The following is a 16,541-nucleotide window of genomic DNA, read 5'->3' on the forward strand; positions in this document are numbered from 1 at the left end:
TTGATAATGTTTATAATTAAAATAACTTCGTTCAAGGACAAAAACAATACATCATCAAAGAATGAGATTCTTTATACTAACAGGTCTATGATAAGCTATAAAATGTCAGAGCTTTAGATTCCATACAAGTGCATCTAATGAATCAGTACATAACTACATATGGCTCCAACAACTACTTCAATATATAGTAATTTCCCCAAAGGGTGCAACAATAAGTTTTCACACAGAAAAGGGTGCAGAAATAGGTTTTCACATAGAAAAGGGTGCAAAATCTTTTTTGCAGACATGCTTCATAAGCATATGCTTAGATTGTCTAGGAATGTGAGTTCACATATAAGGGATCATTTGTAATTCTGTTACATTTCAGAAAATTTGTAAATCATGGGATTAAGGCACTTTGATAACAAATAGACATTTAATCACATCGTGAGCAGGTTCAAGTTTGAATCAAGTAAGACATTAAAAAAAAAAGACATTGATTTCAGTTCTTTCAGTTCATACAAGCTGTTACATCCCCAATTCCCCATGGAATCAACACTCCTTAAAGTCCAGCTCACAGCGAAATTGTTGTCCAAGGCTGATAGATACAAGGAAGCGAGGAACTTACTCAATAAAAAGTTGTATCACAAAACAAAAGATATCACTTCTAGGAAAAGTTCACTTTTGGTGGTCTCGGAATCCATGTTTTCTATTACTGGAAACCCACCTACAAACAATAACATCTTAAATCTACTCTCAACTAAATCAAAAAACAACGATTCTACAAATATATGAATATACTCAAAACCCTGGCTACCTGATCAAGGTAAATCCATTAGCAAGGCAGAAATTTGCTGCCGAACTTTTATCCACAGCCAAGAATAATTCCATTAGATATAACAGATAACCAAAACCCTTACACCCAAACCTTAAAATCAAAAAATCATTTAAAATAAACAAGAAAAGGACACGAATCAAGGTTTCACAATACCCATTTTAAATTGGGTCGCACAGGGTGGCACCAAGGGTGCAAAATCAGACTGGCAAGAACAACACCAAATCCTTCTCATTCCATTGTCTTCCAAGTGCATACTCAAATACAAGATATTTCCGGTTCCCAGATACATCAGAAAGACAAAGACCAAAACTCTCTCTATCGTGTACTAAAAAAGAAGAAAGGGATTGGAGTGCACTGCACATAGATGTAGATCCTTTTTCATCCTCCCCCTCTTCTTGAGCAAGGTGGCAAGACTTTCAGAACCAAGCCTTCCAAGTTGAATGTGTACATACCTGACACAGGTCAAAGTCAGCAAGCTTGATACATCCTTTATTATCAACAAGAATATTTGCACCCTGAACATGACAGCAACTAACTGTATATGTAAGGACTGACTAAATTGAGTGAGTGAAAGGAGTGAATGTCATTGAGAAATACAAGCTAAATAAGATACCTTAATGTCATTGTGAAATACAATCTAAATAAGATACCTTAATGTCATGATTATTTTAAAACATGTGCATCTCTTTCCAGTTTTCAAATCCTTGTGCTTTGACAATGACATGATAAAGATACTAAAAGAGAAAATCTCGATCCATACACATCATAACAAAAACTATCAACCTTGGAATGTTCTCCATTGTGCAGCCTCTCGCAATACTATTAAATAGACCGACACTAAGCATAAATTTGGGATTAGGCATGTAACTATTTTCTTTTTTACTTTCAAAGTATTAGTTGCTCAAGATTCAGAGGTAGAAAACATGAAATTCTCATACTTCACACAAATCAGTCAAGGAAAACAACAAAAAAGCTCTAAAAAGAGAACAAATACCTTAAACTTTTCCTTCCAAATTCATGCTTACTGCAGGTTACTGCAGGCTGAGTTAGATTGCATTATTAACTGAGTAACTGGATCCACAATCTGATGCCCAATCTTATCAAAACTTTCTTTCATCTCCTCTCAGAGGTTAGCTTTCTATTTTCTATTGTCCAGCTACTTCCTCCATTCAAAAATGCTCAGCCACCACCTGTGCATGTCCATAAGTTAATGATTTGCTTATGTTTGCTGTTCTGAGCTTCATACAGATGTTAATGATTTGCTGTGAGGGCTGACTTTCGAATGTTATGTGAACACGCCTTGCTTGGACAGTAGCCTCGTACTACTATGAAGTGGTAGTATAACTTGTTAAAGTAGCAGAATCATTCACCTCAACCTATCAATTGAGCATATGGCACAAGGAATCACAACTGTAAGATGAGGGATAACACCATTGAACTATGCGTTAACAAAACAAAATGCATTAAAAGTGGCAGACAAGGACTATCAACATGAAGACCCATTACTCAAAAACCTCTTTAAAGTCCAAAACAAAAATCAAAATTTAAGGCACATTCACAATTTCATTACTTAACTTGGGCACTAACAACTGAGAAGGGATAAGATATAACACTGGAATACATGCAATTGACTAGTTTTGGTAACTACGCTGCCAAGATGCTTCTTTCCTCGGATTAATGCACATAGATATTTCAGTACAGGGAATTACACAGAAGATAAACACTGACCTCTGCAATCCACTTCCATATGAGCATCCAACGATGAAACTGACTCGAGGCATCTGTTCTAATACTTGCTTATATATACCCACAAAGACGACAATAAAAGAACGTGATCAGCATTCATCATACGAAATACAGATGCCATCATAGCCAATAAAGAAGTGAATACCAGAATTACGTACATGTTCTTGATAGTAGCTGTTTTCGCCAAGTAATGGATGAACATTCCACCAGAGGCTCTAAGGAGATACACTTAGTAATTTTAGTGACAAGGGATAAATGATCAGGTGCAGCCTCGTCTGAATCGCCCATTTGATTAAAAGAGAAAGATAAGACACATGAAGCAAGGGATGCTACACAAAATGGATATAAATAACCTTATAGTTTCTGTACAAGACAACTTATGAGCAAACTGAAGTAAACTTAAATCTAAAAGCATAAAAACTAAAATGATGCTTAGCTTAAAAATCTGTCTCAAAGATCTTCAACTACCTCACATTTGTCTTTTCCATACCATCCATCAATTCATCTCCATATACAGGGGATCAAGCAGCCAATACCAACTTATGAGCATGAAACTTTTCGCTAGCTTAAAAATCTGTCTCAAAGAACCTTCCTGATTCTCAAGTAGCATACCAAAGTGGGATCCAATATCGGAGTCTGGAACCTGGATTAACTGTAATCTTGAGCAATCTGTTGTACATACTATCAATTGTTAAAGCTAACCTGGTGCATAATGACAGATTCTGGAGGAACAACGAGCATATTACAGAAAGCAGTGGATCCCCATTTCAGAAAAGCAAGTCTCTCCTTGTTTTGCTCAAATACAATCTTCATGTTATCCTCCAAGACATTTTCTGCTCTAGTCACATCAACCTGAACAGAATGATCAATGCCAAGATGCTTCTTTCCTCAGATTAATTCACAGAGTTAATGCACAGGGATATTTCAGTACAAGGCATTCCACAGAAGAGTAAACACTGACCTCTGCAATCCACTTCCATATGGGTATCCAACGATGGAACTGTGATACAAACGCACCTAAAAGAGAAACATCGACTACGACTTTAAGTACCACAAAAAATAGGCATTGCAGTATAGGCACACAAAGGAATTCTTAGTTTCTTACCAGCCAGCTTTCACTTGAACTAGCCCATGGGAAGGCTTCCTTTGACTTCATTTGTTCCTCTGGATCTATGATGTCAATACATTTTTCGTTTCTGCAATTTATAATACCACACATCAAATGGCAAAAGTGCAACAAAAACTCAAGCATGGCTCAAAACATTAGTTCATGGGAAATAGTACAGTTAATCCAACAATTTTGGTATATCTTGTCTTGTCTGCAATTACATATGTGAGTAGTTAAGGTTACAAGTCACACTCATAATGATGCAGTAGATTTTAGAAAAACAAAGCAGGACAGAAAGAATCATTTGGAAATTGTAATATTTTTGTTAGCAAAAATCCACTAAAAAAATTAACTCACCCCAGATTCGCATGCTCCCATCCTCTGAACCCGTTAGTATGAACCTATCAAACTGAAGCATAAAATTATATCACTTGTATGAAATGAAAATTTTAAACTCATTAGGGGGAAATTCTCTTGAATTAACAACTAAAGGTAAAGAAACAAATTAAAACCCTCGACTCATTGAAGATTGAAGAAGACTATTTAAGCATCGACCAGTTATCAACCAAATCATCAGAGATTAAACCACGAATTTATCCCATTTTGTTATCAGAAAATCTGATAAAAGAAATTTACCCGGTGACATCGATTCAATCTCTTCAAGCAAAAGACCTCCGTGACTGTATAAATAATCTAGGAAGGAGAAATTTGTCTAGTTTTCTCCATGGTGATGTGGTTTTAGAACTGTTATCTAGGGTTTTGATTTTGGGATTTAAATGGTTTGAAATTCCAGCGGGATGAAATGAAACATGAAACAGATAGACCCGACTTTAAATCTCGACCTAAACAGATAACGATTTATTGACGATGGCAAACCATGATTTTTGTCCGGAAAAACCAGGGTTCATCCGCGACGAGAGATAGGAGAGAAATTTTCCTTCTCTTTTTCAAATTTATACGTCCCTGCTTTTCGCGATACAAGTGCGACTTTTTTTTTAGGATACACACGGTATTGACGAAAAAGATCCTACCCGGCTCCGATATATTAGAAATTTCGTGGTAGTTTATGTAACTATTTTCAAGCCGTGGTATTGGACATGAATATACCCCCAAATATGCCTTCCAAACATAATTTAATCCTGCATAGAGTTCTTTAAATTTATTGCCGGAGAGCAGTATGCTTTCCGGTAGAGTTCTTTTATGCCAAGACCTTAACCTCGATACTTCGGGAAATTCATGCTACCCTGCTGCGATTGAACATTAATTGTCATGTCATATCAGTATTAAGGGTTCAGCCGGGGAACATAGCGCAGAAAAGTATTCATTGAGTCTTATATTAATGAATAGTATAGGCAGGGCGGCGTTATGTTGAATCTGTGCTTAGAAAATTCAATCATTTGATTGTAAACCTGCTCATACTCCATATGATCCTTGTTGTAGACTCAAAAAGAATAAGGGTAATGGAGTGTCACAACTTGAATACTCACGAGTTATAGGAAGTCTGACGTATTTGATGAACTGTACTAGGCCAGACATTGCTTATGTTGTGAGTAGGTTAAGTAGGTATACTTGTAATCCAAGGCAGGAACACTGGGATGCATTTTATAGAGTGTTGAGGTATTTGAAATACACTTTGACCTTTTGTTTGAATTATGAAGGGTACCCCGCCGCCCTTGGGGGATTTTGTGATGCAAACTGGATATCGGGCTCAGAGGAGTCTAAGTCTATGAGTGGATATGTTTTCACTCTAGCAGGCGGGGCTGTTTCTTGGAAGAGCTCCAAACAGACCTGCATAGCTCGATCCACGATGGAATCCGAGTTTATTGCGTTAGATAAAGCATGAGAGGAAGCCGCTTGGCTAAGATGCTTTTTAGAAGACATTCCTCTCTGACATAGGCCTGTGCCAGCTATACCTATACATTGTGATAATCAAGCTGCCATAGTTAAAGCTAAAAACAACCACTATAATGGGAAGTCTATACATATTCGTAGAAGACACGATACAAGAACTAATCTCAAAAAGCGTTATTTTCATTGAATGGTTAAGGTCCAAGGAGAATATCGCGGACTCTTTGACGAAAGGTTTGTCCAAGGAGATAGTTAGTAATGCATCGAGGGGGATGAGGCTTAGGCTCATTAAATAAAATTGCCATGAAGGATACTCAACCTTGCTGACTGGGGATCCCAAGATCAAGGTTTTGAATGAGACAACTAATTTGTGGTGGGTCAAGGTAAACACTATTAGAGAATTTCATTCTCTGCACCTTCCCTATGGTGTAGACGTGATAGTATGACTGCATGTGAAGGATCACTTTTAAACTAAGTCTTAATGAGTTCTACAGTTTCAATTTAAGATTGAAGTGGGGTGTAGCAGTACACACTCTTGATGGAACTCACCTATCTGAATGTGGAAGTGGGTCGCTTCCTATGAGAATAGAGCTGATTCTCTAGAGCGTTCTGATAAACGGGATTTGTCCAGGGACAAAAAGGACACAACGACACGAACTTGACAACACCTAGAGAAATATCACGCGTGGTTATTATCGCGGATTACACCAAACGATGGCAGTTCAAGACATCGCGTTCACTGTCCATCAAGTAGTTCCGGTAATTTCTCACTAAGCAAAGGTTCAAGACCTCATGGACACCTCTTGCCTAAGTGGTATTTCTCGCGTTCCGTTTTCTGACTTTTATCGGTATTTCATTCATGTGGGGGATTGTTAGAGAAAATAAGTTTATATATGTTTGGGTTTTGGTCTTGGTGGGATTAGAACTTATGACTTATTGGTCACTAAGGACACTAGCTCATTTTCATTATTTGTGAATGAACCTTCAGTCCCACATAGGGTAAACTAAAGATGATACCTCTCCATAAGTATTAAATTTCTTGATCTTAGAGTGGTTCTTGGGTCATACGCACTTTTGTGTGGGGGAGAGGACTTAGGCAATAGGCTAGTTGGTGCAACCACACATTTCACATACGCGCAGTGCTTCGCACCGAAGCACGCACGCCGCTGTCCGGTCGATCGGGCCGGGCTCAGGTTCGGGTGTAGGTGTGGGTGTGGGTCAACCAAGACTTATATTTTGGAAAAATTTCTTTTGATTTATTTCCTAAACGTTTTGAAAATCAAATTAAAGTTTTTCTTAAATGTGGGGGGCGTGTTACCCCGCTGAATTTATTTTCAAATATTTCTTAACGGCTTTATGTACATGGATGACGACATTTTTCTTACCGTTTTTTACTATTTTATGACCGAATTATGTCGACATCATGGCAGCATAATTATTTCACACATAATGTGCATTGATTTCACCCTCTCTGTTAAAGAACTCGTCTTCTTCATTTCAATTTGTGTCTAGAAGAGCTACTATCCTCTTCTTTTCGTCTCTCTCCCTCTGTGTGGTCTTTTTTTTTCTTCTGTCCAATTGTTCTTGAGTTCGTAAGAGTGGACAAGTACTGTAGTGCTAACAGTGCTTGCACCGGGTAGTTTTATCCTGGATACGACTTGACCACAAGGTATAGGCATCACTCATTCTTGAGGCGTAACAGTCAACTATCGTGCTAAGGACAGCGTGTTGAACACGTGACTCTATCCTCTGTTTGTTATCAATTGAGTGTTTATTTACTTTTTGGAAATTTATTTCTAACATCTTCACATCTTCTTTTAGTGTTTTATTGTTATAGTTGCAACATAAACCATTCCCTGACAGCTTGTAGGAGGATTGGGAAAACCCATTAGGTGGTTTAGCATTTTTGTTTTGCAAAAATATATTTCATCTGCAATTCTGTGTGCACATTTCTTGAATGACCCATTCATCTAATTGTGGTAGAGGCCGATAAAGTCATGAAAGCCATTCTGAGTGCCTTCACGTTTAACCTCATAGAAAATTCTGCACCAACTGCAAGACAAACATTTTTTATGGCTTTTAACTTATTCAAACGTCAGAAGTTTGAAAAGAAGTTGGTACTTGTACAACAATTCAAACATACTAGTATATAGTATATACCGTGCCGAAGATGAGACGTCTTTCTATCCTGACCCCCAAGTAATGCAGTACTTTTTTCCATATAAGACAAACATTGGTGATCCTTCGCATCACAACCAAAATTGTTAACAGGAGTGCCGATTTATTAAGGATACCAAACTGCATATAAGACAAAACAACTTATATTTTTGAAATGGTATGCTCCAAATAAAATGGTACCCCCGTTAGAGCGACTGCAATGGTACGACTAAACTCAAAGATCAAAGACCAAAAAAAAAGACTAAATATGAGTTTAATCTGTATTGTGACGTTACGGGGAGAAGACCAAATTTGGTCGCGCGTAAAACAATTTTACGCATGAAGACGGGCGGAAGTATTAGTTACGTTTCATTTCTGCGCGGAATTATAAATTACGTTTCAAACGGGCGTAAATATAAATCACGTTTGTTATCGAGCGTAAATATAAATTACGTTTGGTAAGGGGCGGAATCTTAAATTCCGCCCGTTCATCAGACGGATTCCAAATGACCGCTCGAAGAAACGTAAAACTAAATTCCGCCCGAGTTAAACACGGTCACACAGCACGTGTGAGATCAGACGGGCGAACATCTGGTATCCGCGTGATGGATTGTACGGACGGACATCTTCTGTCCGCGTGATGAATTTGTCAGGCGTAAAATATTATTACGCCTGAGACGGGCGTAAACAAAATTTCCGCCCAGTAGGTTTTCATTAGGGTTTAGGGTTATGGCGTACTCTTCCTGTCCGTCTGATCAAATCGGTGTGCAGACATATACCCGTTATTTTCGTCTTAATTTTTCCGAAACTCATATATGTTTTTTATCCTCACCGAGTCTTTATTTTTTCTTGAATAAAACCAGTGAGAGAGAAAAACTCAAGAGAAGAAGAGACAGACACAGAGAGAGAAGCAAGAGATACAATTTTTCATTGCTACTTGCAATGAAATCATCATCTGCCTAATCTCTCTATTAAAAATCAATCATCTTCTTTTATGTTTGAAGATTTGGGTCTCTCGTCGTCGTCTGGATTGAAAAAAATTTGAAATCTTGAGATTTAAGGAAAAAAAATCTAGGTTAGAAATCATAATAACCCCTTTGTTTTGATTTGTGAACGATAAATAATCATCTGTTTTGATATTTATTCTCGATATAACCTAATCTGGGTTATTTCTTAATTTTCTTTTTTCGATGATAAAATTTGAATTTTGAATCCAGTCTTGATGAATCTGATTTTTTTTTTCTTAGATAAGAAAAATGCCGAGATCGGATGAGAACAGTGTTCCTGGTGTCCGCCCCAGACAGGCGGAATTTTGGTGTCCGCCTGGCAACGTGCGGAATTCTTCTGTCCGTCTCATCAGGCGTAAATTTATGTTACGCCCGCAACAAACGTAAATTTAAATTCCGCCCCACCAACATACGTAAATTTGGTTTACGCCCGTTAACAAGCGTAAATTTATGTTACGCCCAGCATCAAACGTACTTTAAGTTTACGCCCGACTATATCAGAATTTGGGATTTGGTCGCGACCATATTTGGTCTGGAATTTGATCTTTGGTCCAAATTTGATCTTTACTCCGTCCCACTGTGTTAGGATCTCATCCCATAAATTTGGTTATACTCGCCCACTGTGGATGCTCTTAGCGACCATACTTTCTTTTATAGATTTGACTTTGTATCATGTATGCCTCTAAATAAGCTGCTAATAAATGATACCATCTTTTGCGTCTCTACAGCCTACCATACCTACCTACTCTGTTTGTCGTGCAAGACCACGGAAGAGGATTCAGATTCGGATTCCTAACCAAGGTCAGGTTTCATCGATTGACTGGACTTTTCTTCACCCTACTACTTCATGGCTTTATGCTAAATTGGCTGGGGAATTTTTAAGGCTGCTAATGGGAGTAGCATTTTTCTTGGGGGTATACCAACCCAAAGGCAGATGCTTTTTTGTCCTCTATGTTTATTGGTATACCCCCAAACAAAACGGTACCCCATTAACAGTCTTGGGAATTCTGGTTTCGGTGTGCCAACCTTAATTGGCTACTTGACCAAGGAAGTCATTATTAGGTTTCGACTTTGGGTAAGAACTTGGCTAACTTATTTTCCAAAACTAGAAGCTTTTATCATGGTAACAATATGTAAGTAAGTAACAATCTCTAGATACAATTAGGGCTGCACACTAACCGCACCGTAACCGCAAACCGAAATGTAACCGCAACAACCGAACCGTAACCGCACCGAACCGTTAATCCAACGGTCGGTCACGGTTTTCATTTTACTAACCGTTAGATCTACGGTTCGGTCAACGGTTTTACCCATAACCGCACACTAACCGCACCGAAAAATCGAAAATCTATAACCATCGATTTTATAACCATTTTAATCCTAGCCCTACATTCATTGCATATAATCAACTAACCCTAAAATCAACACTAGCTCACATTTCCAACTCTCTTATCTTCTTCTTATCTTCTTACAGAGAACTTCGACCTTTTCTCTTTTATTTTTTTCTTTCACCTCCTTCTTTTATTACAGAGAACACTCGATCTCCGCCACAATCACCAACTCCTCTCCTTCTTCTTATTTGATTACTTCTTTTTCTTCTTCTTGTTCCCAACCATCTGCAGCAACACCAGCGCCTGCACCACCACCTGCAACATCATCAGCGTCACCGCCTGCTACACCACCAGCACCACCGACTTTTGATTGGGCAAATTAGAGATTGATTGTTTGAAGATTATAATTTTAGGGTTCATAGAAAATTGATTTTCTTCTGTGTTAGGTTTCCCTGAGGAGATGATATTGATCTCCTCTGTGTTGATTTAAGGTTTTTAAGAAAATTGTATTTTTATTTTTAATTTTACATTATTTTCTAATTAGATCTGTATGTTGGGTTGTTTGAGGAATTAAAAATTGAGATGTAAAACGGATTGACGAATCTCTGTTCAATTTGTTTGAGAAAGTTAGATGTAAAAATTCCTATCAATTTTAACTCTAACAAAAACCGATCAAAAACCGTAACCGACCGACTCAACATGGATCGGTTTTATAACCGAACCGATTGTAACTCGGTTCGGTGACAGTTTGAGAAACAACAACCGTGATATAAGCGGTTAGGTCAACGGTTTTGACCATAACCGCACCGAAACGCACCGTGTGCAGCCTTAAGATACAATAAAGCAAATCGGATACACCTCTTGATTGTGGCCGCCCAAGAAGGTTTATTGGCTTTATTAGCTGAATTACTCCATACCTAACATTGACAAATACCACAAACACAAAATGAAAAAGACAGAACAAACAGGAAATATGATGCTGATGTTGTATGAACATTTTTTTTGTATTCCATTATTTAAATTGTTTGTCTGTTATTGATTTCTATTAGAGTATTTTTATCATGATACCAACATGTTATTAAAGAGCAACGAAATCTCAAAGTTTGACCAGTGTTTGTATTTCACAGACGGAAAAGAAAAGAATCAAGATCATTCATATCCTTTACAAATCTGTAGTTATAGATATCACAACAACAACAACAGGACTATAGAAAAGAAACAGAAACAGCTAAACAAATAGTCACTGTATCTCTGAAGTCCAAGTTAACCTCAACCTAACAAGATTAGCGTCATTCCAGTATCAAAGTTGTGCAGAAACAAGATCAATTTGCTGGCAAATCATTAAACACTATGAAAAAAATAAAAATAGAATGAGAAATGGGCAGAAAAGTTATTATAGTATTCAAATGAGAATAGGGTACTAAGTTTTGGAATTTATAACAAGATTGTGCTTTTAGTTTAAAGAATCAAAATGACAAAATCTAATGAAACAAAGATTCAAGTGTAAATTTATCATCATCCACGACGAATATATTTATTATTATTATTATGTATATATAGAAGTTGCATTTTTATACAGAGAACGGCACTTTTATCCCCCATTATAAATAAATAGAACTAACAGAAGAAAAGAACTGTCAGACCGACCTATCAAAGATCCTTTCCTTTGATCATCATCTTCTTCTTTTCCATAGACATTTTCTTTTCAATCTCTCTGGCTGAACTCGACTCTTCTTCTTGATCTTCACTTACTACTACTGGAACCACAAGTCTTCGCTTACGCATATGCATTTTCACATAAAAATTCATATACAGTAACAAAAGCGCAGCATTGAGAACAGAATTGAAAACCCAAGCTCCAATTCCATTACACCCTCCTTTAACAAAATGCAAGAAAAGTACAGCCACATGACAAACTAAATTACACCCCAACAACACAACTTGGCAGTTCTCAACAAATGGAAAACAAGCACTTCGTAACCCAATCTCAGTCCAAAATCTATATCCATACACCACCGAATAAATCAAACTAGTACACAAAATCGCAACAACTTGAAATGATTGCGAAAACTCTAACCATAGAAAGGACATACAAATCAGAATAGATTGATTAAACAACCGGAAAAACGTCAATTTACGATGCCTTAAGATCGCGAAAAATGTTCTAAGAAGATGAAGAAATCTTGATAGATAAAATACATATGACCAAAAGAAAACTCTGCCAGTAGGTCTAGTACCTAATGGAAAACATAAGAACCATTGAAATGGGGTTTTAGATTTTCTCCAGAACCAACGTGTATCACGGATCTCAGCTGCAGATGAGAACAAAATACCTATAAAAATTGTAATTGAGATTAAAGCCATGCCTAATGAATGTATAGCAGGAATAGGGCCAAGTGGAATCGGTTTACGACATCGGAAAACTGCTAAAATCAAACGAATCAAAACTGATAAAGCTATATAACCAGCAATTGATGTGAATAGAAAAGACCAAGTCGAACCCCAATTTTGACTATGATTCCATCTAAATCCAATTATTGATGGATGTTCTGATAAACAATACGATAAGCTCTGAATCATCGGTTCCATCATTTTGAAAACCGATGATTTGGGGTTTCTCCTTGGTGAGCTACAACCAATTCAATGGCGTGAAAGTTTCCCCCAAAAATCAAAGAGTTGAAAATTGGGTTTAAAAGTTGCTATTGTTTTTTTTTTCTTCTTTTTCTGTAAAAATAATTTGTTTCGTGTGAGTTTTGAGAAATGTTCCGAAGGAGAAGGAGAACTTACAGAGAGCTTAGCAAATAAGAGGTGTATGTTAAAATTTTAGTGGATGAAGATTATGCGATTGGTTTATAATTGCCAGGAAAAGAAGGGAAAATTAAGAAAATATCTTGTCAACGAAGAAAGAAATTTTGCTACATTTATAGTCCATTCATTTGACCATGTTTACACTTTTAATGTGTTCTACACAGGGGTTTCAGAGCTAATTTTTTTTATATATTTTGGGTAATCGGGTCTGTGGTGGTTTCTTTGTCAGGGAAGTGAGGCTCAATTCTCACGTCGCTCTACACTTTTTTTTTTCTTTTTTTTTGGCAGGGACGGCAGTGTGATAGTAACGTCTCTCTAGTTGGTTAGGGGATATCCTATAAAAGGTGTAAATTAACTAGATTATCCTCCCAATTTTTTAACCTAAATCAAAACTAAATTGAAAATTTGTTTTCTTTCTTCTTCTCTTATCCTCCTCCCATCAACCGTAACCTCCACTAAAACTCAAAATTTCATCATCTTCGATTAATCGACGATTCGAAAATTAATCAAGTATAGTGTAATGACTTATATGAGGTATGTTTTGAAAACCCAGTTACGATTTGGTTTATTTTGTTCGATTTAAGTTTAATTTCTATCAAAAATTAGGGTTTTAGATGAAAATTGAAATTGAAATTTCTGGGTTATGTGAGTTACGGTTGATTTTAACTCAATTACGAACCGTAACTGGATATTTTGATGTTGTTACGATTGGTAATAGTTCAATTACCAACCGTATGTTTATATCTGAGAATTTTCTCCAGTTACGGTTGGTTATGAGCATTTGGTTACCTTCTCCAGTTACGGTTGGTTATGAGCATTTGGTTACCAACCGTAACTGAGTTACGGTTGGTATCGAGCATTTAGTTACCAATCGTAACTGGTTTTACGATTGGGTTTTCTTCAAATTTAACCAGTTACGGTTGGTAGTTCATCTTTTACGAACCGTAACTTCGATTTACGATTGGTTATGAGCAAAATTCCAACCGTAATTAGTTCTGAAAATGTAAAAAAAAAATGAATTTTTTACGTATTTTAGATAATTTTGAGCAACAAAAAGCTAGTTGGGACTAATTTAGAAGTATACCCGATCATTTTCAGGTCCTGGTTCTTCATTTTGTTGGTTAATTTCTCCAATTGATTGAGATTGACCTTCTCCTCTAATTTTTTTTTTTTAACTCTAAAAATCTGATTTTGGTTTTGATTTTGAGTTAATATAAGTGAAATTAATCATCAACACTAAACTTGATTATCATCATTAAACTAGGTTATCAATTATGAGGATTAATTTGTAATTTCCATTATCTTTTTTATAAGGGACGCCTTGAATGATCATGTAATGACCCTTTTTGTCCTATTAGAATGCCACCCCTATAACAGGTTACATAAATAAACCAGGTTCAACCCTGGAGATACATTCCATAGTTCGTTACAATTTTATCTTGTAGAAGGTTTACCAAAAAAGTGTTAATGAGTGGATCTTTCCACTGCGACCTGAGTTTATCTTGACAACAAAAAAAAAAACCATCTTTCTTACCATGAAATTTTCAGTCTCGGGAACCAGACCAAGTTCCTTGAGCTTCCTAACACATAATTTAAAGTTTTTGTTTCTACATGTATGCAGCTTTTCATTTTTTTTCTTCGCTTCTCCTAGTTGAATCTTAACTGCTTCAAGAACTTCCTATTGTCTCCTTCAACTTCGACCTAAGGATGGTATTATGAACCTCGTACGATATATGTATTCATAAAACTATATTGAAAGAATCCTATTATTGGGGCTGTAGGGGGCTAGGATTTTGGGAACTTAAATTATTAATTAGAACCAAAACTTTATAGGGGGAGATCAGATTTATGTAAAAGTTCAAAAATACCCTCAATCATTTTCACTTATTACCCTTCTACCTTTCCATTAACTAATTAACCTAACAATAATAAAAAAAACTGAAAAATCATTAAAGAAAAAAAACTGAAAATCATTAAAAGAAAAAAAAAACCGTCCCTCCCTCTCTCTTCTATTTCTTCCTCTTCTTCTTCCCACACTCTCCTCTTTCTGTTTTCCTTCTTCTTCTACTTCTTCCATTTTTCGTTTGAAACGATTAATCGTCGTTTCAAAAAAAAAATTGTCGTCGATTAAATTCATTGTATAAAACCATGAAACCTAAGGAAAATCTAGGTCAATCTTCGTCGAATCCACCTCCTTCTGAAGTAGAGAAACCAACTTCATCAAATGAAGATGAAACTGAATATCAAGAAGAAGTGAATGAAGGAGATGCACCAGCCGCCGAGACTCCTGATATGACATCAATAAGGTATGAATTGAAAAACCCACTTTTATTTAAACATTTTATTGATTATTCAGTTGGTTTCTAAAATTTTAGGTCTAAAAAACAGTTTCTGACAATGCTTACGGCTGGGGGGAGTTCTTGTATTCCCAGCCGTAAATAGGCCTCACAGTTGGGATCTATTTCTTTCCCAGCCGTGTATATGTCTTACGGTTGGGATATCTAAGAACTCCCATCCGTTTGTAAGCTTTACGGTTGGGATTTAAGAGAACTCCCAGCCGTAGAATAGTCGATGCGTACGAGATTGAGAATCCTATCTGCAACAAGTTGTATGCGGCTAGGTTATTCCTAGCCGTATATTCTCCTTGTTCAATTTTTTTTCAGTGGTAGTATTTACGTCTCAGTCTTTCTACCGTAATTTTGTTTCCTAACCGTAATAGTTAGCTTCCTAGACGATTTTATATTACGTCTTGGTTTTTCCTAACCGTATGTGTTACTATGCTGAATATTAAACCAGCTGTATTTTCACGTATAGGTTTTCCTATCTGGTAATAGGAGTAACCAAGCCGCAAATTATGTTCGTTATTTGTTTTACGTCTAGGTCGACTACTAAATTTCCCATCTGTAATTGTATTTGTGTCTGGGACTATCCATTTTTCCTAGCCGTTTTCAGTGTCACGGCTTGGTTATGTCAAAATTTCCCAGCCGTTTTTACTTATCTACTTTTGGTTTTTGGCCTTATTTGTCTTTGAACAGAGCAAAATAAAAGAAGAATAAAAGATCACAATAAGTAACACCTCATAGTGACCCGACTCCGCAACCTCGTCACACAAAACCATTAGGTGCAAATGCAAGGAATGCAAGTGGAGTTGTGATTGGTGGATAAAATGAAGGTGGAGGAGATGGAGTTGGAGCTGTAACTGCTTTAGGTAGTCAAGTTGTAGTTTCCACAGGTGGAGGAAGTGAAGTTGGAGTTGGTGGAAGAAGTGAGGTTGGAGTGGCTGTTACTGGAGGAAGTGAAGTTGGAGTTGGTAAAGGAATTGAAGTTGGAGTTGTTGTTACTGGAGGAAGTGAAATTGGAGTTGGAGTTGCTGTTACTGGAGGAACTGAAATTGGAGTTGCTGGAGGAAGTGAAGGTGTACTTGTTGTTACCGGAGGAACTCAAGTTGGCACTTCTACTGGTGTTGCTATTGATTAAAGGTAAATCCGTAGTTGAGGAGGACAATAAGAAGGGAAAGAAGAAGTATCCACCAAAAGAAAATTAAAGACAAATCATTGATGTTATGGTGTTTTTACCTCCCAAGAAGAATGGGAGACCTTGGTGTGAGCCAAAGGATAGATCCGTCTTTTTTTGTTACCAGTCATCATGGGCTGCTAGGGTCTTGCCACAAAGGTAATAAATCAAGTTTAATATTTTCATTTTATTATGGATATTTAATA

The 16,541-nt window shown here is 36.8% G+C and overlaps 2 protein-coding genes and 1 long non-coding RNA gene across 8 annotated transcripts; 1 reads left to right on the forward strand and 2 right to left on the reverse strand.

The window, feature by feature from the left end:
- Nucleotides 1-667: 667 nt before the first annotated feature.
- On the reverse strand, nucleotides 668-4,602 carry LOC113330618. Of its 6 annotated transcripts, XR_003350360.1 has the most exons (9): nucleotides 4,308-4,602; nucleotides 4,029-4,080; nucleotides 3,669-3,759; nucleotides 3,525-3,580; nucleotides 3,310-3,415; nucleotides 3,032-3,206; nucleotides 2,546-2,838; nucleotides 1,812-2,193; nucleotides 668-1,269 (listed from the first exon to the last, which is right to left on the reverse strand). It is a non-coding gene; the product is annotated as an uncharacterized LOC113330618 (long non-coding RNA). The 6 variants fall into 6 exon arrangements; XR_003350359.1 differs by having other exon boundaries at nucleotides 2,546-3,206; XR_003350357.1 differs by having other exon boundaries at nucleotides 3,032-3,415.
- Nucleotides 4,603-11,510: 6,908 nt separating this feature from the next.
- LOC113330341 (elongation of fatty acids protein 3-like) lies at nucleotides 11,511-12,887 on the reverse strand. Its single transcript, XM_026577155.1, has one exon. The coding sequence runs from the start codon at nucleotides 12,604-12,606 to the stop codon at nucleotides 11,665-11,667; it is 942 nt and encodes a 313-aa protein (XP_026432940.1). The 5' UTR covers nucleotides 12,607-12,887; the 3' UTR covers nucleotides 11,511-11,664.
- A 2,712-nt stretch (nucleotides 12,888-15,599) lies between these two features.
- On the forward strand, nucleotides 15,600-16,299 carry LOC113330466. The gene is made up of 2 exons (XM_026577274.1): nucleotides 15,600-15,630; nucleotides 15,995-16,299. Exons 1-2 carry the CDS (start codon nucleotides 15,600-15,602, stop codon nucleotides 16,297-16,299), a joined length of 336 nt encoding a protein of 111 aa, XP_026433059.1.
- The last annotated feature ends 242 nt before the right edge of the window (nucleotides 16,300-16,541 follow it).

The sequence above is a fragment of the Papaver somniferum genome, unplaced genomic scaffold (genome assembly GCF_003573695.1).
Source record: "Papaver somniferum cultivar HN1 unplaced genomic scaffold, ASM357369v1 unplaced-scaffold_118, whole genome shotgun sequence".
NCBI classification, from domain to species: domain Eukaryota; kingdom Viridiplantae; phylum Streptophyta; class Magnoliopsida; order Ranunculales; family Papaveraceae; genus Papaver; species Papaver somniferum.